At 53.0% G+C, this 22,222-nt stretch overlaps 1 protein-coding gene across 6 annotated transcripts in view; it reads right to left on the reverse strand.

The window, feature by feature from the left end:
* Positions 1-3,485: 3,485 nt before the first annotated feature.
* Positions 3,486-22,222, reverse strand: part of OLFML2B (olfactomedin like 2B) — a 36,516-nt gene continuing 17,779 nt past the window's right edge. The window contains exons 5-8 of one of the 6 annotated variants that reach the window (XM_001487954.6): positions 17,709-17,934; positions 15,400-15,924; positions 5,145-5,321; positions 3,486-4,574 (exon numbers count right to left, since the gene is read on the reverse strand). In XM_001487954.6, coding sequence (XP_001488004.2) covers positions 3,973-4,574; positions 5,145-5,321; positions 15,400-15,924; positions 17,709-17,934 — 1,530 coding nt within the window. In that variant the 3' untranslated portion in view covers positions 3,486-3,972. Of the gene's footprint in view, positions 4,575-5,144; positions 5,322-15,399; positions 15,925-17,708; positions 17,941-22,222 lie in introns of all 6 variants that reach the window. The other 5 variants (XM_070266901.1, XM_070266900.1, XM_005609904.4 and 2 more) reach the window with 5 other exon arrangements.

The raw sequence follows: 22,222 nt of genomic DNA on the forward strand, positions 1-22,222 counted from the left end.
CATGAATTCACCCTCCTTGTAGGCAGACTGTGCTCCCTTTTACAGATGACAGCCAGGCTCAGAGAAGCTAAGTGACTTATCCAAGGTCACACGAATGCCAGATCGGGGAGCCAGGACTCAGACCCAGGCCCTGGAGACAGTTTCCTCCAGCAAACATCCCTCTTCCCTGGCTGGTAGCGAGGAGGCGGAAGGCCCGCTTGTGCCCAGGTGTGTGCACACATCGAGTGGCAGAATAAACTTCCTCACTGCCCGACGTGCTGGGGTGGGTGCAGGTGCTCCACCAGCCTCCCTCAGCGCCCCAAGCACTGCTGGGAGGACGTGGGGTCGGCGGGGCTGCTTCAGGGCTTCTGCTCCATCCTGCCCCCTGCCGTCAGCCCCTAGGCCTGCATGCTCAGCCCCTCACTATCTTTCGCTTCTGCCCAAAAGCCCCCTCACCACACAGGCTTTCTCTGATCTGCCTTTACAAAAAGCCACTCCCTCCCACTCTCCCATCTTCCTCCATATCCTTTCTCTTCTTGTTTTTATTACCACCTGTCATATCACACATAAATGCATTTCTTCTCTTTCGTCTAGAATGCAAGCTTTGTGAGGTGGGGGACTTCGTCTCTGACACTCAGGATCCCCAGTGCAGGCTCCATGATTATTTGTTGAATGAATATTTGTTACATGAATAAATGAACGTAGAGAGAATAAAGGGTGAGTTGTTAGTCATTTTTTCTCTACCTTTGAAAATGATACTGTTGGCAAATACTTCAATAGGAAAACCAAAAGTAAATCCATTTTCCCATCAGTATCAAGCAATTAGAATGACCTAGGTAAGGTGAGGGGTTACAAAGCTCAGAGAAGGCTCAGTCAGCAGGCCTGAGAGCTGGAAAATCCACCTTTGTTTTACAGGTGAGGGAAAGGCCGGGGAAGGTGGAGGCGGGGGGTCATGTACTTCAGACCTGGCAGCAGGAGAAACACGACCCAGCCGTTGCTTCACCTCTTCAACCTTCCGAGAAACTCGCTCTCTAAGTCTTGGGCTTTGCAAAGTTGAATCCCACGATGAGAAAGCCGCTTGGAGAAGTCCTGGGTGTGCTCACAGATGCTGTTCCCGACCACCCAGCTTCAGGCCTGCGGTCATCCTCGCCTCAGGCCCGGCCACCCTTTTCTCTGCTTCCTCCGTCCAGGGTGTGGGAGGCACCTGGGGAGCAGGGCCGCACCTGGCTGAGTGGGCAGCTGAGCCCTAGGGCAATTAATTCACGCAGACATGCTGCAGCTAGCATCCCCAGGGGCCGTTCCTTGTGGCCCCCTCGCTCTCCCAGCAGTGGGAGTTCCTGACCCACTGCCACACTGGAGGGTCAGGAAGTGAGGATGCTCCACACAGGGGGCCAGGAGGAGGCTCGGAGGAGCCACAGCAGGAGACCTGACCATGTGAGTTTCCAGGTTGGAGCCTGACCCCAGAGTCACCAAGGTGGGGAGCTGCCCTCCTTTTCTGCTGACCGCCTCCATCCTGGGCCCACAGATCTTGGCCACGGACAGGGCAGCCGCTCCCTTTGACTTAGGCAGTCCTGCTGCCTGGCCCCTGCCCTGCCCCTCCACCTTGAGGCTTCTCAGCCCTGGCCCTGGCTTTCCAGCGAGATGGCCTACATCTTGGGATCCTACACCCACACCTTGCGAGCCAGGCCTCCCAGAATTACTTTGCATGACCGCTGGGCCCTGACCGAGCCCTGACCACTTCCTACTGACCTGATTGCTTGTTCCTGAGGCCCATCTGCACAGGCCACCCTGCATTCTGAGGCCTTTCTGGACACTGCAGGGCAGACCAGCTTTTAGGAGGTGAATGCAGAGACCTGAAGAGTGGACAAACTGAGGGGCCCGGCAGCAAAGAGCCTAAGCTGGGGCCAGGCATGGGTGGTAGAGGAACAAATATCCAAAATATCCAGCACTGGCCTCTGAGCTACCCAGCAATATGGTCCTCCTAGGCAGGGAGGTGGGGGGAAGGGGGCGAAGGAGTTTGGATAAGTCCTGGTCCAGGAGTCTGGCAATGGTAAACATGTCACCTTACATGGATGTCAGATGGATAGATAGAGAGTTAACATTTCCACAAGATGCAAGTTCCCCACCAGCGACTCTCCTGGAGGTGACCCCATTCCCTGAGAGCAGCCTACTGGGGGCTCAGGCTGAGTCTCTGCTATGGTTTCCCGCCTACAGCCTGGCAGAGGGACCAGGGTTTTGGGAGGGAATGCCTGCTCCCTCCTCTGGCCGGGCAAGGCCTCTGAACATGGGCAGCCCTCCTATCACCATCATCAACCAAACCCTTTTTGAGCCCTGGACACATCATCACCCTGCCTCCAGCCCTTCTGCTGCCACCAAACCAGACCGGCACTGGCATTTGCTCAGGAAAATTTGACCAAACAGCCCCAAGACAAAGGGAAGTCATCTGGAGATTTATTTGCAATAGTGTAAGTGGAGGAAGCAGATAGCGGGGGGGGGGGTGGGGGGGGGGTGGGGGGGGGTGTGGCAGCCACCCCCCAGGCAGGAAGCTGTAAGCAGCACAGGGGTTGACAGGGCAGCATGCAGGGGAGGGCATCTGAGGTCTGGGCGGAAGGACTCACCACACAGCAGCTGCTCCCTAAAGGGGGGGCAGTGGGGACAGTGTGGTGACATGATGTGCTTGTCCCCCACGTCATCCTTGGGTTCCGTCCTCCTCCCACCACCTCAGGAGACACCTCGTGAGGATTTTTCTGACTTTCTGTCTCTTGTTTTGGATAATGTGGAGGAAAGGGCATGCCTGTGGGAAAACATTTCCCTCGGGGACCTTGTTTCAGAACCAGGCCCCTTTCCTGGAGGGGAGAGTACGAAGGAAAACCTGGCAGCATGCGAATGTCCAGCATGAGATAGAGGAGAGAGAGAGAGAGAGAGATTGTAAGCTGCTCAAGGAAGTGCAGGAACAGGGTCACACTCAGCTTCATATTTTCTTTTTTTTAAAAATTTTATTTATTTATTTATTTAGAGGAAGATTAGCCCTGAGCTAACTGCTGCCAGTCCTCCTCTTTTTGCTGAGGAAGACTGGCCCTGAGCTAATATCCGTGCCCATCTTCCTCTACTTCATATGTGGGACGCCTACCACAGCATGGTGTGCCAAGCAGTGCCATGTCCACACCCGGGATCCGAACTGGTGAACCCCGGGCTGCCGAAGTGGAATGTGCGCACTTAGCCACTGAGCCTCTGGGCCAACTTCAGCTTCATATTTTCAAGAGTGCCTCCCACCAGGCCACATGAAGGAGCACCAAGGAATGAACAGGTTCCCACATCTTGGGTAAAATGACCAGAAAACAGCAGAACAGAGCAAGGAAGCTGGCGTGACAGTGGAAGAGCAGTGAACAGATCAATGCCACAAACTTAAAGCCAGCACGGGGGTGCTCATTCCAAATCCCCCCCACCTCCCGCCCCTACGAGCCTCCGGCCAGAATAGCAGTGCTAAACAAAAACGCATTTGCTGGTGATTTTAAATTTCTTCTTTATTTAAAAAAAAAAAAAGCATTTTTCTGGGTTTTTAAAACTTCTCCAATACATCAATTTTTTTTCCTGCCCCTTAGAACTTCTTTCTTGCCTCCCTCACTCCTGCTCCTGGTGCCGCCTGACTGCAAGACCCAGATGAAGGACCCTTCTCAGTGGTGGAGATCCGTGAGCTGGAGGGGTCGAGGGTTTGAAGGAAGGTGGTTACTGGTCAAAAGGAGAAGTTCATTTGCACAAAAATATAAACCGTGGAGGATGAGACCAGCACATACACTTATGGATTGATCTACAATCCATATAAAAAAAATAGACCCAAATTGTCATTTTACGTTTGCAATATTATACAAAATAATATATATATTTTTAAACAAAACATACCCATCTACACATACACACACACACACACGCACACACACACAAACACAAGGTGCCAGTAGCCCCTCTGCACTTCTGCTTGTGGGGACAGGGGTGTCAGTAGGCAAAGATGACATGGTAGGTGACCTGGTGGCCATTGTCCCAGGCATAGAGCAGGCGGTCCTTGGGGTTGTAGTCTATCTGGGTGGTGTAGGAGTACTCATTTTCAAACAGCAGCCTGGGGACGATCTGCGTGTTGGTGTGGGTGTCGAAGGCGTAGGAGATGTTGGCATTGCGCTGGTTGTAGCTGTCCACGGCGTACAGCACCCCGCAGATGACGAAGCAGTTGCCGTAGAAGTTCCGCCGGAGCCCCGTGCGCCACGTGGTCTCCTTCTGCGTGCTCAGGTCCACGGCGTTGAGCTTGCTCAGTACGATGACCTCCTGGCTGAAGCCCTCGTCATCCAGGGCCGGGTAGATGAGCCACAGGCCATTCTCGTCCACAGCAAAGTCCACGTCCGAATGGCCCTGCCACCGCCAGGGTGTGGCCTCCTCGTAGGCCACGTCATGGAGCATGGCCCAGGCCGCCACGTAGCGCTGCTTCAGGTCATACTTGATGATGTTGCGGGTGAAGGCCCGGTTGTAGTAGAAGGCGCCGTTGTACACCACGTGGCCTGTGCCGATCCAGCTGTAGGGGAGCTTGTAGGAATTGCTCCAGCGACCTGCGGGCCGTGAGAAGGCAGGAGGCTTCAGGGCAATGGTGCAGAGACAAGCTGCCTGCCAGGACGGGGGCAGCCCCGTGTGAGGGGACCAGCAATCAGTCAGGGGTCACAGGCCCGGGCTTGTGTCATGGCTCTGGCACTTTCTAGTTTTGTATAGCAAAGCGCTTAACCTTCCTGACCTCTGCACCCTCCTCTGCCATATAGAAATCACAATTCCCACTCAGCTCACTGAGCTGTTTCAAGGATCCAGGCGCTAAGCTACATAAGTGTGGTTTGTAAACTGTTAAGGGCCATGAGAAGGGAGGATGTTTCACTACCGTCTTCTGGACTGGACTCCAGGTCGTACCATGACCCAGGGGCTGGGAAGGAGGGGCAGAGCTGAGAGATGAGTGAGCAGAGGATGTAAGGGAGTATGCAAGGGGGGTGTCCCGCTACCAAGGACAGTCCTTTCACCATCAGAATAAGGTGTCGCCTTTCTTGCCCACTGTCACCACCCAAAGAGATCTGGCCATAATTAAAACAGAGGACAGTGGGGAAGGAAGAAACCCCAAGTGGACCCAACACACCTACCTTGTTTGAAGTTCTCCAGGTTCCGGAACTCTACCAGGGTGTTGCCATAGTAATAATTGGTTACATAAATCCGCTCGTCCTTGGCCAGGGGGTCCTTCATCCAGGCCCCTTCGTTCCGCCCATATGTGTTCTGGGTGGTCGGCCCCGTGATTGTGGACAGGGTGTCCTTGCACCTTCCTGATGGAGAAGAGGTGGATGGAGGGGTGGGGATGAGCTAACAATGTCCCACCCCTGAAACCTTTGCTGGCTCCCCCACCCCCACCCCAGAGTCTGAACTCCCCGGCAGGCCCCAACAGCTCTGTGTAACCTGACCCCAGACATTTTCTCAGCATCATCTCCACACTCCCCTCACCCATCCTATACTCTACTCCTACGCAACCATCCGCTGTCACCATCCTGGGCCTTTTTTCAGCCACCATGCTTTGCTCCTGCCATCCTCTGACTTCTCAATCCTACAGACTCATCCCTCAAGGATCCAAGCTCCAATGTCCTTTTCTGACACCACGTCCTCCTCTGGAAAACCATTCTATCCTCTATGGGATTCCATCCTGCTCCCACAGTACTGTGGATGTGCCTGTCTTACAGGATGTGCCAGCTTACATCTCAACGATGCTGGTGCATCTCTCTCCTCCCTCCATGCCCATCCCCAGCCAGAGCATAAGCCCCAAGGGAGCAGGGGCTGGGGCTTTCCTCTTTGTGTCCTCAGTCCTCAGAATACAGTGTCCACCATGTCGTAAGCACCCAGCAGATGTTCTGAAACTTGGATGAACACACGGCAACATGAGGTGAGGACTCTGCTGGCTGTGACCAGGAACAGGCAGCTCCACCAGATGCTGAGCTGTCCCGAGGGGCTTGGCCCAGTCTGTCTGGGGCCCAGGCCCTGACTGAGCAGTGGATGTTCATGCCCCTGAAGCCCACCTGCCAGGCCCTAGAGAGCTGAGCTCAAGCCTATGCCCCTGTCACCACTGTGGGCAGGATGCCAGGACCCCCTTCTGGGGCGTGTCAGAGGCAGGGGACCAAGGTCCCGCATAAAGAACTCACTCTGGCTGCAGGAGCCTCCTTCAAAGGTCGAGTCTGCCTTCATGGCACAGAAACTCAGCAAAGTCTTCCTAAGAGACCCTTTGTAGTGATCTAGTGTTCAGGAGAGGCCCTAAAAGGCCACTAGAACTACGCTGGGTTCTAGACCAAGTTAGGAGTCTGCAGTGCTTAACATGCACCATTATTATGGAACACGGCTGTGAACGATACTGAAACCACACATGAGCACTGAGAGCACTGCTCCTCCGTCCCTGCCTTAGTGGGTTAGCGAGGAGCCAGGAAGAGGGCAATGGGAGGGCCGGGGGAGAAGCAGATGCATCCAGCTCTCCCACTGCCCCCACTCCTCCTGGGAAAACACCCCCCACTTGCCCCCGAGATTGGTGCACAGATGGGCAACAGTGATGAGAATAATTGGTCCCTGACATTCACCTGAGACAAGAGAACAAAGGCCTACAGTTCAGATTTGGGGTTCTCTAAATTCCAGGCCACCCCTACTCCCAAACTGTGCTAATCTGTTCCATCCGTGCTGCTCCCCTATTAGTGGTCTGAGGAAGGAGCCCAAACTGGCAGGACAGGGCAGGCGCTGTGCCCTTGGCCGCGGGCCTGAGGCAGCCGGGCGGCTGGAAGCAGGATGAACATTGTTTCCCAGGCAGGCCCCACAGTTGGGTGCCGTTGGCAGGGTTCAGGCAGCTCTGTGTGGGGTTTATTAGGTCCTGGTCTCACAGGGCGGGGAGGGATTCAGACCCCGTAAGACAAACAACAGAACCTACCCGCCAAGGCCTCATTCCCCCACAACTGAGCTCATCAGTTCAGGACAATAAATAGAAGGCTCTGGTGGAGCCCGGGCAGCGGAGGTCTGATGGAAAATATCTCATTCCCTGGCGGAGAGCGGGGCCTGGCTGCCAGTGGAGAAGCCATGCTCCCTCCGCACTGAGGTGAGCTCCAGCGGACCATCCCCAAGAAGAGGCATTTTTATGTGCCCCCTTCCCCTGGCAAAGCCCAGCCAGGACACCAACTCGCTGTCCCAGAGCCACCCCCAGCCCATGCCCCAGAGCCCCAGCAATGGCCATGGGAGCAAGGGGTTTCTGTCAGGGGGTTGCTATGGCTATGCCACCTCTCTGGCCAGACATGGAAACTACAGATGAGCTCCTAGAAGCCAGGACTCATCAGTTTGGATGTGCTGGGTCACCCCGGGCAGTGCCCGTAGCCCTACAGGGTCCTGTCTCAGCACTGAGGCTCCGCAATGGCAGGGCCCTGATGTGGGGTATAGAATGTGCCCGGGGCTTGCAGCCAGAGGCCTGGCCATGGTCTTGGCCCAGCTACTGACTCCAAAGTCTGTGTTGCCTCTAAAATGTCAGAAAGTTTTCATTTCTTCTGCAGTGAAATGAGTATAATATATGCCCTACCTACTTCACGAGAGTGCATGGGAATCCACTCTGATGATGGCACGGTAGGCTGAGTAATGGCCCCCAAAGACATCCAGGTGCTAATGGCTGGAGCCTATGAATGTGACCTTATATGGCAAAAGACACTCTGTAGATGCCATTACCTCAAGAATCTTGGGATGGGGATGATTATCCAGGTGCGCCCTAATTGCAATCACAAGTATCCTCATAACGAGGAGGCAGAGGGAGATCTGACTAGAGATGAGGAGGCAACGTGACAAAGGAAGCAAAGACAGGAGTGATGCAGCCACAAGCCAAGGAATGCTGGCAGCCACCTGAAGCCAGAAAAGGCAAGAAATGGATTCTCCCTTGGAGCCTTGGGAAGGAACCAGCCCTTCCGACACCTTGATTTTAGCCCTGTAAGACTCACATTGGACTTCTGGCCTCCAGAACTGTTGGAGAATAAATTTCTGTTGTTTAAGTCACTAAGTTTGTGGTAATTTGTTCCAGGAGGCATAGGAAATTAATACAGATGGAGTCAGTTTCTGGAGTCAGGCATCCTCATTTCTGTGGGAGGAGGGGAGTCCCAGCTTGCAGCCTTGAAGTCCTGATACCCAGAACCTCGGGACGGATTTCCACTTGCCCTCATACAGAGCAGACGCTGGTGGCACGAAGGGCTACCAAGCACAGGCAGGAACGTGGGACAGACCCTGGTGGTTCGAGAGCCTTTGAAGACAGGTTCAAGGGAGCAGGTCAGGAAACCATGAGGCCCAGACTCATCATCACTGTCTGAGAATCTGAGGTCATTCGGGTGCTCCCACCCTTGGCAGCGAACTGTCAGCCTTGGAGAGAAGACACTGCATGTGGACTCCTCTTCAAGGGCAATGAGAGAAAGATGGGAGACCGTTCAAAGGAGCTGCCGAGAAAAGAGAGCGAAGAGAGTGTCGCCTGCAACTCATCTCAGAAGTTTTCTCCCAAGGCCGGGGGCGGCTGACGTTTACTGAGCACTCTCTACATATTAACTCATTTAATCATCAATAGTCCTGCGAGGCAGCTGGCCCTGCTTCAAAGGCTCCCAGGGTCTGAAAAGAAGGGGTTCTTCCCCTCAGCATATAAACCTGCTCCAATCTCGCCATCTTGAAAAAATAAATCAGCAAGCAAGAGGCTCCCCGCCATTCCTGGCTCTCAGCTGCGGCGCTCACCGGGCAGGCCTCCCCCGCAGGGTGGAGGGGAGCCCACATACTCATTAACCCTCAGACCCTCAACGTGACTGCTGCCTTAAGCGCTCACACACAGCCCCTCAAGGATGCTCTGCGTTCCTTTTATTCTAGTCAAGCCCCTTGTTGGTCTGAAACCATGCACCGTCCCTGACACCCGCCCACCCACCTCAGGAGACGGTTCCCTCCCTCACTTGGCTTTCACAGCACGCTCTCATGGTCCCCGCCCACCTCCCTGGTCATGCCTTCTCCAGCTCTTTGGCTGGTTTCTCTTTTCTGCCCACCTTTCAAATGCCATCCTTTAGAGGTCCACTTTAGACTCTCCTCATTCCTCCTGCATTCATTGGGCAAACTCAGCTCTTACTGATGACTTGCAGCCCAGAGCTTGTTTCTGAGCACCGTCCATCTAATTGCCTACTAGACATTTTTCTCCTGTGTGTCCTCCTGGCTCCTCAAACTTAATGAATTAAAAATGGAGTCACAAGTGAACTTCCTCCTCCTGTACTTCCTGTCTTGGAGAAAGGCATGGCACACCACCCATCAACCAAGCCGGGAACCGTGCTCATCCCTGATGGCCCCTTCTCCACACACGCTCCCATTGGTCACTGCGTCACACCCAGTCTGTCTCGCACCTCTTCACCTCTCTGCCCTTCCCTCCACCTCTATGGCTTAGCTTAGACCTCACTGCCTCTTGCCTGGATCACTCCAGTTACGCCCTTGGTCTCTCTGACTCATCTCCGCCCTCTTCTAACCTACCCTACCCAGTAGTCCTGAGCTGCTTTTCTGCTTAAACCCTTGGGTCACCATCACCAGCCACTGCGCAAAGCCCAAAGTCCCTACCCCAGCACATCTGCCCCTCCTGTGCTGACATTCTTACTTCCTGCCATCTCCTTCCTTCAGAGTTCTCAAACTCAAATGCCTCCAGGGGCCAGGTGGGAACTGAAAAAGGTGAAGCAGGCCCAGTGTGAGACATCAGGCAGCAACAGAGACTGGTGGATTGGAAGAGCAGCTTGGCCTGAAGGCATTCAAAGGCAAGACTGTAAAAACATCTTGGCGTGAATTCGGCCCTCAGGTGGCCAGCTTGAGCTCTCTTGCCCATACCTAACTGCCTGGACTCCCTGTGGGTGACCTGCCCAGGGCTGGCCTCATGGGCATGTGACCTGTGCAATCATACAGGGCCCTCACTCCGAAGGGGTCACCACTGGTTTAATGCTCTTCTGTTGCCATCTTGAAATTCTTAATAATTTTAGCTTCGAACTTGTGTTCTATAAGTGAAGTCTAATAGGACAATGGAACGTGTGTGAACACAGGAGAATGCACCCCGTGTGTGTCCGCCTTCCTTGTCGCCCATTTGCATGCAGCATTTGCTATGACTAATGAACACAGAATTCCAGGTGGACCCACTGTGTGGGAGTTCCATCAGACTCAAAGCAAATACAAGGTAAGTGTGTCGTCTCTGGGACTGAGTAAGTGGACCTGCCCGCCCCAGAGGCGACACTTCCCATTCGAACCTCAACTTGCTTTGAAGGTAGAAAGAAGACAGTGGTGTTTTAAGAAACACGAATAAACAAGTAACCCTATCACATTCTTTCTTTCTTGTGTTACTTCCCTGTATCAGCCAAGAACTTATGCTAAAAACGATGCAGAAGAAGAGGGAAAGACACAGTTCCCTTCCTTTTTAGTCCTTCCTTACTCAATAAGCCGAAGGTAGGGAGTGTTGGCAAAATGTACGTATATCAAGAAGTGAAACAAGACAGACGAGTGAGCTTTGTGCTGCGTTTCCCCTGTTCTGCTAGGAACAAATTCCTAAGTACAGAGGAGCTACGAGATGCAAATTGTGTCATTTTTGGTACATTCCACATATGAGCTATAAGATCTTATATTTGCATTTAAAACGGACATTGCAAAACATAAAGATGAATGATAAAATTCATGCTAATAATTTAAATTTTTAATATTTCTTCGCTTATAATGACATGAAATAGCAAATAAAAAAACACGATAACAAAAGAGACAGACGCATGCACACCACAGAAGAAAGAAAAAGCTTTATATTCACCGCCTTTCATGGCACTTCCCCCTGCTTTTTGAACTCGGGCCCCACACTTTCATGCTGGATGGGGTTCCACAAAGGCTGGGTCACTTCTGGTCCTCTCGGTGGCTCTGGTGCTTCCCACCGCAATGCCACCTTCCTTCTCGGCCCAGCTAACTTTTCCCCATCCTTTAAGATAGCAGGGTCAGCACCTCCTTCCAGAAAAGAGTCCCTCTGAGCCCAAAGCACACTGTGCGTTCCTTCACCACAGCGCTCAGCTCCCTGAGTCGCGGTTATGTTTATGTGTCTCATACACAAACTAGTGTCTATATTGTGTCTATATTCCCAGCACCTACGCATCATCAGCGCTCAACACTTTCCTTTAACTGATAAATCTGAATATTGTTCCCTGCTTAGAACCTGCTCACCACCTTTAGAATTAAGTTCCGACTTCTCATGCCCTTTATCATCAGGCCCCTCACTCCCTATTCCAGAATCCCATCCCTCTCCCAGGATGTGCCAGGATGTGTGGGCTTTCTTCAGTACCCCCTCCCCACCTGGCTCATGCTGTCGGCTCTGCCTGGAGGGGTCCTCGGAGCCAGTGAGCTGGTGACCACCCTTGGAGATGGCGCTCCATCGTCAGATCTGACAAAGCCCTTCACTGGACTGTGTATATCACTGTACTTCCCACGTCCTTGGCCTCTTTAGTCACCTGCCCCCCGCCACCCATGGTTAGCCATCTGTGGAAGTGACCACATCTCCCACACTTTCACAGCCAGCACGGTGTAGTACTGAATGAATGAGGAATGGACTCTTTATCCTTGTAGGGAGGCGCAGACCTTATTCCTTGTCCATTTACAAGGAACGTCTCCAATTTATGCTCTTGTTTCTAGGGCCAGAGGCCCCTGTGTTATGACTCAAGTTCCCATGGGTTTGAGGGGGCTGGTTAGGCGAGCCAGCAAAGTGACTCAGAGCAGAGTGCACCTGTGGAGCTGGGGGTGGGGAGCTGCCTGTCAGGTGACTTAGGGTGGCCGACTGGGAACACTCTTGGTCCTGAGTCTGAGCACTGTGGAGGCTCTGGCCAGCACTGCCCCTGTCCTTGCTCAGCTGCCTCAGACCAGCCCGCTGACACGAGGTGGGCAGGCGGGCCCTCTCACTCCCACAGCGAGAGGGGCCGGTCAGGCCTCAGGAGGGTTAAGGTCATACACTTTGTGGAGGAGACATTCTTCAGAGATCGTGATGTTTCCTAGATTCAATTATGAGACAGGCTTTCTCTGGGATTGTTGTTATCCTGACTGTTCTCTTTGTCTGCTCCTCCCTGCTCTCCACCCCTGCCCCAAACCAGCCCCTTCTAAAGCACGCACCAGGAATTGTAGTCATTAAAGTCTGGGACTCCGCAAAGCCTTGGCCACATGGCACAACCATTTTCTTCCCCTGCAGTAGCCTGAGCAGACTTCCCCAAGCCAGTCGCGCATGGTGACCGGTCCCTACCCGCCGCCAGCCCTGGCTCCCATCACTGACGGGATCTTTCCTCTCCCCATCCTAGAGCCACACTCTGGCCAAATGCTTGTTTTCACAACCAAAAGTAAATTCTAATTTACTTGTTTTTGGAATTTTTCTGAGAGTTTTACAGTTCTCCTGAGGATCATGGTAGACATTTTAGGACATCACAAAATCAGACTTGAAAACTGTGGCATAGGATGTTCCTGTTAAAAGGAGCCCGATTTACTGGCCCCATGGCTGAGTGGTTAAGTTCGTGTGCTCAGCGTCAGCGGCCCAGGGTTTCGCCAGTTCAGATCCTGGGCGTGGACATGGTACCACTCATCAAGCCATGCTGGGGCAGCGTCCCACATGCCACAACTAGAGGGACCCACAACTAAAAATACACAACTATGTACTGGGGGACTTTGGGGAGAAAAAAGAAAAATAAAATCTTTAAAAGGAGCCCCAGTTAAAACCACCCCTCAAAATCAAAATTGCCAGACTCATTAAACAGCAAACAACCTTTCACAGGCAGCAAAGCAGTGGCCTGTGTCGGTTTCAGCCAAATGATTTTTATTTAACTGATGACTAGGACGTGCAGCACATCACGCTCTTACTCAGTCAGGTACAGGCAAGTTAGGGGGTCCACAGAGAAGGTTCCAGAAAGGAAATCCTATCCACACGAACAGTAGCCCGAGAGAGGCACTTGATGGTGATAAACGATTAAAAATGATTCCCGAGAACAAACTTGCCAAGACTGCATATTACCTGAACAGCCAAACCTTTCCTCTCACTGTGCCACCCTCTCTTTTCACTCCTCGGTATTTGAAGAAAACGCTACATCTGTGTCCATGTCCTGTGTTTTTTCTATAGTAGACTCAAGAGGCAAGAACCCCAGCTCTTCTGAAAAACCCTAGAGGCCAGTCTTTAAGCAAAACCTTACTTCCTCTGTGTGACGACGTCATTCTAGTTGAATAGAAAATTGAGCAAGAGAGAATGTATCCCCACCTCCAGCTCCTACCACCAGGTAAATGGCTGCCAGGACACAGGGTTTCTCCTGTCTGGGTACCAGCTTCTCAGTCAGGCTACTGGAGGAGGACAGAGTCCTAAGAACCCCAGAAAGGTGCATGTTGGGAGTTACACCAGAACAGCCCACAGATGGCAACCCCTGGGGGAGGAAGGTGGGAATAGGCTCTGGGTGCTGGGACCCAGGCTGGAGGGGGTGTGGAGTCAGTGGAGAACTCCACTCCTGGCTAGGAAGTCACCGAGGAAAGAGGCTCCCAGGCTGGCAAACCCCATCACTGAGGACGCACAAGGTGTGTGGGTCTACCCGTAGCAGGTCTCCACTGTTGGTATTCCAGCTACCTGCGGAGAGGTAGTGGGGGCAGACTTCTAAGTTTCCAGAGGAACTGTCCCTCCCACCCAAGGGAGAGGTGGGGGAGGTATGGGGGCCAAGGGGAGCTCACTCGCATGACAGATGGGGAGACGGAGTGCTGGGCTCAGGGGGCGGTCCCTAGAGCATGGTCAAGGCTGCCTAGTGCTGATGTGGAAGCAGGACCTCTGCTCGGACCCCAGGGCGTTCTGCAGAAATTGAGCAGGACCTGCAGCTTCAGAACTGACAATCCATGCAATGAGGAATCAGCCTTCTACTCTACGGGCAGCCTGCTCCCACCATGGAAGGAAAAGAAAGGAAAAGAAAAACATTCTCTCCTGCTCCCACCAAACTCCTATGGCCCAAGATTTGCCTTCTTGCTTAGCGTCCTCCAGGCCAAGGTTCATGAGATTTTGCCCTGGGGTCCATTTTGACCGGCTCTTTCCCTGCTCCCAACTCTGCCATTATTCCGGGATTTTCACCCAATAAGAATCCCTTGCTGTATCACAGCCTGATAAACTTACTGCAGAAAACCACAGAATATAATGGGAGAAAGAGTCCTTAGCAAAGTTCTAATTTCAACTGAGCCCCACAGAGGGCAGGGGTTTGGCCAAGGGTCACACAGCTGTCAGCGGCAGCGACCAGCAGCACCCGGCAGGTGCTCCCTCCACCACCTTGCCTCTAGCAGTAGCGGGCCCCTTATTCTGAGGAAGGATTGGGAATGAGGCCGCCAAGGGAGCAGAAAATGGGAAGAAGGCAAAGATAGGAAGAAGGCAAACCGCATCTTCTGCCAATTCACATATATTTTCCAACAAGCATTCTGATGAAATTATTATTCAATAGTGTTATTTTTCAATCACTGTCGGCAGTGACTCGATGAATGTTTGGTTTAGTTCTTCTGGGACTAGAGAGCTGTAGCCAGCTCCCACCTCTCTCTCTGGTTGTCTTCCCCCCACACTCTCATCTTTCACTGTTCTCAGAGTCATCTTGTGACCACGGAGCTCTCGGGCACAGAACAGGGCTGCATTCTCTGAGCTCCTGGAACACCCCTACAGCCAGAAGGCTTCCCTTCTCTGCTTAGAAAAGTCCTGTTCATCCTTCAAAATCCAGCTCGAATAAGACCTCCTTAGAAAAGCTTCCCCCTCCTTCTGAGCAGCCACCAAGCTGGTGCTCCCGCTTCCATGTCTGTTTCTCCACTCCTCTGTTCCAGCCTTTATCACACGGTGCCACAGTGTTCCACGCTCTCCAAGCCCGCCTCGTGGGACTTTGCCCTGGGACCCGTTGCACCGGTTAGTCCCCTGCTTCCACTCCTCTATTATTCTGGGATTTCTCCCCCACCTCCCATGAGAATGCCTTGTTATTTCATGGTCTGGTAAACGTACTGCAGAAAACTTGACTTAGCCGTCGCCAAATACCCAATACGCATCACAAAGCGCAGTCCACAGAAAGACCTTGACACATGTTCGTAAAACCGCTGATGAAGTGAGTGCTTGGCTCCACTGATGTATACATGCTTTACAAAGGCAGTTCCCCCTCTTGTCGCTGGCCCACTGTGAGTACATAAACTGTGGACGTTAAAACTGGTCACTGGCCAAAGGCGCACCTCCGCTCACCTTTCTTTAGGAAGAAGGCTGACCGTCTGGCCCCTCCCTCTCCTTTCAACCTGTTTCCAGGCTCAGCCTTTGACCTGAACTGACCAGGAGACCAAGGCAAGGTAGGGTGAACTCACCTATGACATTGCGGATGTCATCTTCTTCTTCAGGGCTCAGGGTGGGGCTGGCAGGGGCTGTGCCCTGCCCAGCGGTAGCATCTTCTGTCCTGACTGTGGTGGGAGGCACTGGGGCCAGGTGCGTAGCCTCCACAAACAGGTCCTCAGGAGCCACTGATGGAGAAGCTGAGGCCGGAGGTTGCTGGGTGGCTGTGTGGGCCACGGTGGTGGCTGGCACCTGAGTAGAAGGTTTAAGGACTGCCTCCTCCGTGGGATCTGGCAACACTGAGGTGGTTGGGAGTGGGGTTGAAAACTGTTCAACTGAGGCAGAAAGTGTAGGGTCGGGGACACCGGGAGCTGAGGTCGTGGCCTGTGGCTGTGCTGAGGACAGGGGTGTGGCCTGAGTGCCAGCATCAGTTGTCACAGCGGCACTGGGACGGGGGGTTGCTGGCCTCCGGCTGGCAGTGGTTGGCAGGTCGTTATGTCTCAGAAGCTGATCTTCAACCAGCAGATCCACTCCGTTGTCACCGCTGAAAAACTCGTCTTCTGGGAAACAAACACAAGGTCCATTTGTGACTCGGGGAGAGGAACCACCGTTTGATGACCAAGGGCAGGCAGTATAGGGCAGGTTAATAGGAGGGTTTCTTCCCTCAACATGATGCCCTAATTGAGAGATGGAGCCCAGCTGGGATTCAGAAGAAGAAGGTGAAAAGGACCACAGATGGAAGGATTTCCTGTAGGATCTCTCTCAACAGCCTGCTGCCATCCTCCACCCGGGACTCAGGGGCCACCAAGGGAACACACAGCCATGGGCTTTGAAACCTGGGAGGAGGTTCGTCTCCGTCCATTCATTCAGGAGAAATTTATGGAGCATGTACAGCGACAGGACATGTATGTACATGTACCTGTACAGTACAGTATGGAGCATGTACAGCAAAACAGAGATCCCTGCCCTCATAGAGCTTCTAACTAGTGGTAGAGACACTAAACAATAGATAGATAATTCACTTGAAGGTGCTATGAAAAAAAAAGACTCAAGGAGAGTGAGGAGGGTTCAGAGAGCTGGAGAGAAGGGAAACTTGCAATAATGGATAAAATGGTGAAGATGGGACTCCAGGCTTGAAGGAGGTAAGGGGGTTAGTCAAGCAGCTATGAGGGAGAAAAGTATTCCAGGAGTAGCAGTGCAAAGGCCCTGAGGCCAGAACATGACAGCTGAGGAGCAGTGAGGTGGCCAATGTGGACAGAGCAGAGGGTGTGAGAGGAGAGTAACAGGAGTGAGGTCAGAGAAAGCACAGGAACTGAGTCATGTAGAGGCTTGGGTGCTGTTGGACCTCAGTTTTTATTCTGAGTGAAATGGACGAGTCTGCAGGGTTGTGAGCAGAGAAGGAATAGGCAGAGATTTCTTAGAGAGGAAACGAAGAGGCCTAACCACAGAAGGAATAATTGGTAAATTGGCTTTTTCTGCTCATCAGAAACACTTTTAAGGAACTGAAAATACAAGCCACTGGCTGGGAGAAAATATTTGCAGTACATACAACTGACAAAGGACCTATTCCAGAATATGTGAAAACAAACAGCTCCCGCATATCAGTAATAAAAAAAGACAACAGATAGTTAAAAGCGGACAAAATGATTATGCCAGTGGATGGGTGATCATAAACTGGAAGGAGGCAGAGGCGGGGGGTGGCGGGGGGTCAGGAGGCTGCGGCGCTGGACCAGGCAGAGCAGGGAGAGGCGAGGCTCGGGGCTTCTGAGGGGGGCTGGGCAGGGAAAAGAAGGATGAAAGGGAAGGGGGCAAGGAGGAAGACAGGAAGAGGAGACAAGATAAAGATGAGACAAAGGGAACATCTGCTTTCTGTGAAATAGTAAGAAGGATGCAGAGGAAGGGGGAGGTGCTGGAGACTCAGCTGGCAAGCCCAGCGACCCTGGAGGGAGGAGCAACCTGGAGAAGCCCACTATGTGGCTCTGAGCCAGTCACTCCCCCTCCAGGCCTCAGTGTCCTCATCTGCAAATGGGGAGGACTGGACTGGAGGACACTGAAGTCCCTTCCAGCTCAACCATGCTCTGCCCTGTGGGATTCTGCAAGCCCAGAGAAGTCAAGCAACTTGCCCAAGGCCACTCGGCAAGCTGGGAGGAAGCGCATGAGAACTCTGGAGGATTCGTAATCACAGGGAATTTTCAGGTGACCCAGCTGGCTCGGCGGGGCCACAGCAGTAATCAGACTGCACAAGGGATGTGCGCTCACAGGAAGTGCATCTCCACAGATGGACACGAATGGTGACCCTGCTCCCTGCCCCGCCCCTGCAGTGGCCCTGCTGACCGCAACTCACGCTGCTCCTCGATGTCGTTCTCCTCCTCAGGCTCCTTGGCCTTGTAGTAGGTGATGCCCCGAATGACCGTGGGCTTAGAGGCTGGCCGGCCCCGCAAGTGGACCTGCCTCTGCAGGGGCCGCTGTGGCTTCACCACCTCGGGCGGAGCCAGGGGCCGCGTGTGCAGGAGCTCGATGGAGTTGATCTGCTGGGACACGGTCTCCTCCTGCAGAAACCGCTCTTCATACTGCTCCTCAGAGGGGAACAAGGGAAGGTCAGGTCACTGGTCAGAGAGGCAGCGGTCAGGTGGGGCCAGTGCTGGAGCCCAGGCCATACTAGTGACGGTGGCTAATCATAAAAGCACTTCCCAAGAGCCAGGCACTGGTCTATGCGCTTACATATGTTCACCAATTGAATCTTCTCAGCAGTCCTAAGAGATTGGAACCATTTTTATCATCCCATTTACAGATTAGGAAACTGAGGCACAGAGAGGTTATGTAAATTGCCTAAGGTCCCACAGCAGGTAAGTGGTAGAGGCAGGATATGAACCTAGGCAGTCTGGCTTAAGAATCTGTCTCTAACCTCCACACTATACTTCTCAGTGCCATTCCCCTCTCAGCTCTGGCCTAGCGATGCTGGGTGACCTAGAGCTTGTATCATTGTTTCCAGTGAGATCCACGCGAGGGCAAGGGTGCTGGGTGGGACATGAAGCCTGCGGACTGAGATGCACACCTCAGGATGGAGCATGATTGCTTTTACTTCTGCTGTCAGAACAGACTGCCCCAACCCCTCCCTAACGCATCCAGAACAAAGTCCAGAGTCCTTGGCCCGGCACTCAGAACTCTTCTCTCGTTTGGTGCCCAGCCCCCACGCCCTCGGGATTCCAGGCACTTGGCTAACTCCTGAACCTCTCGGTTCTCCTGAGCTGCTGGGTCTTTGCTCACACTGAGTTCTGTCTGGAAGGCCATTCTCTTCCCCCTATAGAGCTCTTACTGTCATCTACCCTTTGCTCAAGGCCTGGCTAAAATCTCAGGTCCTGAAGGAAATACTCCTAGAACTTCTCATTCAGCAGTAATCTTTCCTTCCCAATCCTCACTGTGCACTCTGTGGCAGAGCCTTCTAATTGACTACCCACATCCCCTGTGTCTTTGTTCCTTACTGATGGGAAACTGGTTTTGTGGGAGTGGTCATGGGACTAAGTTCTGGCCGGTGGAGTGTAAGTAGAAGCTGGTGGGAAGAGCTTTCGGAAAAGTTTCTTACAAGGGAGGCTGAGCCCAGGCATCTTTTGCGCTCTTCCTCATTTCTCTGGCCTGAACTGTGGACACGATGGTTGGAGCTGAGCAGCCATCTTGTGACCAGAAGGAGATTTTGCAGATGGACATCTTACACCTAGCCACACCAGGCCTGGTCCGCCTGGTCCAGAGCTCTTCTTCATGAACAAACAACAAACCCCTCTATTGTTTACGGCACTGTATTTGGGTCTCTTACTCAAAGCTGAACACAACTCCTAATGGATACAAGCCTGTACTGCTATTAGGGCAGCTCTCCCAGCCTGCCTTCCACGAGCATTACGGAAGGATGCCTCCGTAGACTGTGAACAGCTGGAAGGGTAGAGACCATCTCTTCTCCGTCTTTGATTTCTCTGGGTGGATGCTCCTTAATATTGGTTAAATTGAATTTTTGAATCATGAAAAATCCCAAGGAACTGTCTGCATTTGTGCCTGGCACTGAGATTTTGTCAAATCAAATGATGCGTCTAAGTAGGTAGCTCATGACCTGGGCATCAGGAGAGCACCGCTATGATGGTGCTGGTCACATCGAAGGACCACCCAGTCCTCCACAGGGCAGCTGCCCAGGGACTGACCGCTTGTGTCCACGGTGTGGCAGGGTCTCTGGGTCCTGCCTTGGTCCATCTAGTCATGTCCCCCAGCCAGGATCAGAATTACCCACCTTTGAAACCAAAGGACCTTGGGTGCAGGGCCTGTGAGCGGGCTGTGTTCAAAGTCAGGGCCACCCCACAGCGGGGTCCAGCTCCTGAGGGGCAGTGGCTCCATCAGGGAGGTGTGCGGGGACCTACGGGGGAGTGTCGCCCAGCCCTGCTCTCAGGAGTCCCTCAATGGCTGAATGAGAAGAAACAGTCTCCTGAAGGCGCCTCAGCCATGAAAGCCCACTTCTCACCAGGAAGAAGTGAGTGAGATCCCTTACCTCCTGGAACTCTCGATCTGGGTGAAATCCACCCAGGGAGCAGTGCCCACTTGGAAACAAAACCTCTGTCCTCAGATACCCAGAGCCCTGAGGGCAGAGCAGGACCTTCGTGGTCACTGAATGTGAGCTGGCAGGGACCCAGCTCTCATGGCCAACTTTCTCACTTTGCACAGGAAGAAGCAAATCTGGTTCTTGTTTTGACCTTTAAAATCTGGCCTAGAGAAAACCCGGAGTCCTCACTCCCAGCCACACCCCCAAGTCTGTACTGGTTTTCCCGTAACAAGAGAGTTTATCCAGATGGTACGACAGACAAGGCAGTTCCTAAATGTGTGCTTCTCGCTCCTCAGCACAAATGGAGATTGACTCCTGGGTGACGGGGGACACCTTTCTGCCAGCTTCCCCTGGCTGGGACCAGAGAGTTGCCCAGAAGAAGCAGGCAGACGTGCCCTGGGCAGCCCTCACTCCTGCCACCTGGCCCTCTCTCACCTCCTATTTCTTGCCAGTGAGGTGACCTTGACTAGAGGTACAAGGGATACTTGGCTGGTGGGGATGACATTTTAGTGAGCACCTATTACGGCAGACATGTCCCTTTATGTTATTTTTAATGCTTAGAACAATGGGGCAAGGTAGATATTCTTTACATTCTACAGATGAGGAAAGAGAGGCTCAGAGTCATTTTGCAACTTGGTTGAAGGTCAATGAAGTGGCTGAGAGGGGCACTTCTTAAGCCACAGCAGGCCTGCCTGCCTTCAGAACCCGTGCTCTTCCTTACAGTAAGCCACACTGCCCCCAGCCGTGACCACGGGACTAACTCGTTTGCTGTCTAAAAACTCATCTGCGTCCCCAAGCCCTCAGGGCCATGGTCTGGCTAGTGCCCAGCAGACTTGGGGATCCCTCATTTCCCACTGGAAAGAGCTGCCTGGGAAGCTGACAAGAGGCCCCAGCCCTTGACTCAGACGCTGTGGGCCATCTAATTGCAGGCCCCTGGCTCCCTCTGCATTGCAGAAGCAGGTTGTCATTTCTTCGTGGCAAACCCCAGGAAGCGTCTTTAACTCCAGGCTCTCAGGGACGGGTGGGAACAGCAGTGTTTTCTCCCAGCCAAGGAGATGGAGCAAGACCATGGACAGCCTCTGCCAGAGAACATATAATTTCCCTGGATTCACTGGCGACAGGATGCACTGGGCCTCGGCAGCCGCCACCAAGCTTTGATTTCCTCTCTCTGCTAATCCAAGAGTCTGTTGTGTGACTTCAACTCCTGGCGTCCCCGTGTTCCCACTCCCACCCTGCCCTCTCCACTCTTCACACAGCCCCCACAGCTCCTTGCCAACCCTCCAGGCAAAGACCTTCTTGGAGAGAGGCCTCCAACAAATTGCCATACGCCAATCCGAGAAACTCTGACATCATCTACAAGAACCCTGAAAATAACTAAACTCAGACACCGCATTTGCCCCCTTTCCAGCGAGGGGTTCACCAAAGAGACAGAGGGATGAAAAGGGACAGAAAGATCCCAACCTCGGGCCTCCTTTACCACTTCCCCCTTTCCGGCCCCTCCCCGGCGCAGGCTCTTCCCCCACCACCCTGGTTTGGGTGGATTGTGCTAATGTCAGCAGTGTGATGAATGGGGATTTCAGGAGGGGAAAGGGCTTTGCTGAGCAAGGAGAAAAAGTTTGGTGTGTTTGATTTGGTTTGCTGTTTGCCCTCAGGAAATCTGAGCTGGGTTCCTGAACATACCACATAATGTGTCATCAAGACAACAGATGAATTCTCAAGCTCAGCCGACCGGGAAATTGGAAGCCAGAGACGGTGGGGAGCGCCTGACTCCACTGGGCAGCCCTGCCGGTGGAGGATGCCAGATGGGCTGCGATAGGAGGCACTGGGCCCCTGGTGGGATGATCGGGGAGCCTCCAGGTTCCCTTCCAGCCCAACTGTCCTCTGGCTCTTTGGTTTACAAGCTCAGACCTGCTCAGGGATGACCCACCAAACAGACTAAACACATGCTCAGTAGCTAGCATGTTGGGGACACCCAAAAGTGAGAATAAAAATAATTTTTGAAGGACTATGATATTTCCAAAAAAGCATCAAAGTAGTCATCATGGGCAAAGCCAGAAAATTATTGGCCTTCCTTCTAATTATTTTCTGGTTTGAAATTGCTTTATTTTGAGTTACATATTGGGCAGGGTATAGGCACCATACTCTCTTCAGGGCTTGTTGTCTCTGAAGTCCTAACCTGCCCGCTATCCTGCCTTCAGAACACATGTGCCCCAGGCTACCCAAACCCACAGGTCCTGCCTGGTTGGCACCACCTTGATGAGTTTCTCTGCCCAAGAGTC

This window comes from Equus caballus, chromosome 5, assembly GCF_041296265.1.
Source record: "Equus caballus isolate H_3958 breed thoroughbred chromosome 5, TB-T2T, whole genome shotgun sequence".
In the NCBI taxonomy this organism is placed as follows: Eukaryota; Metazoa; Chordata; class Mammalia; order Perissodactyla; family Equidae; genus Equus; species Equus caballus.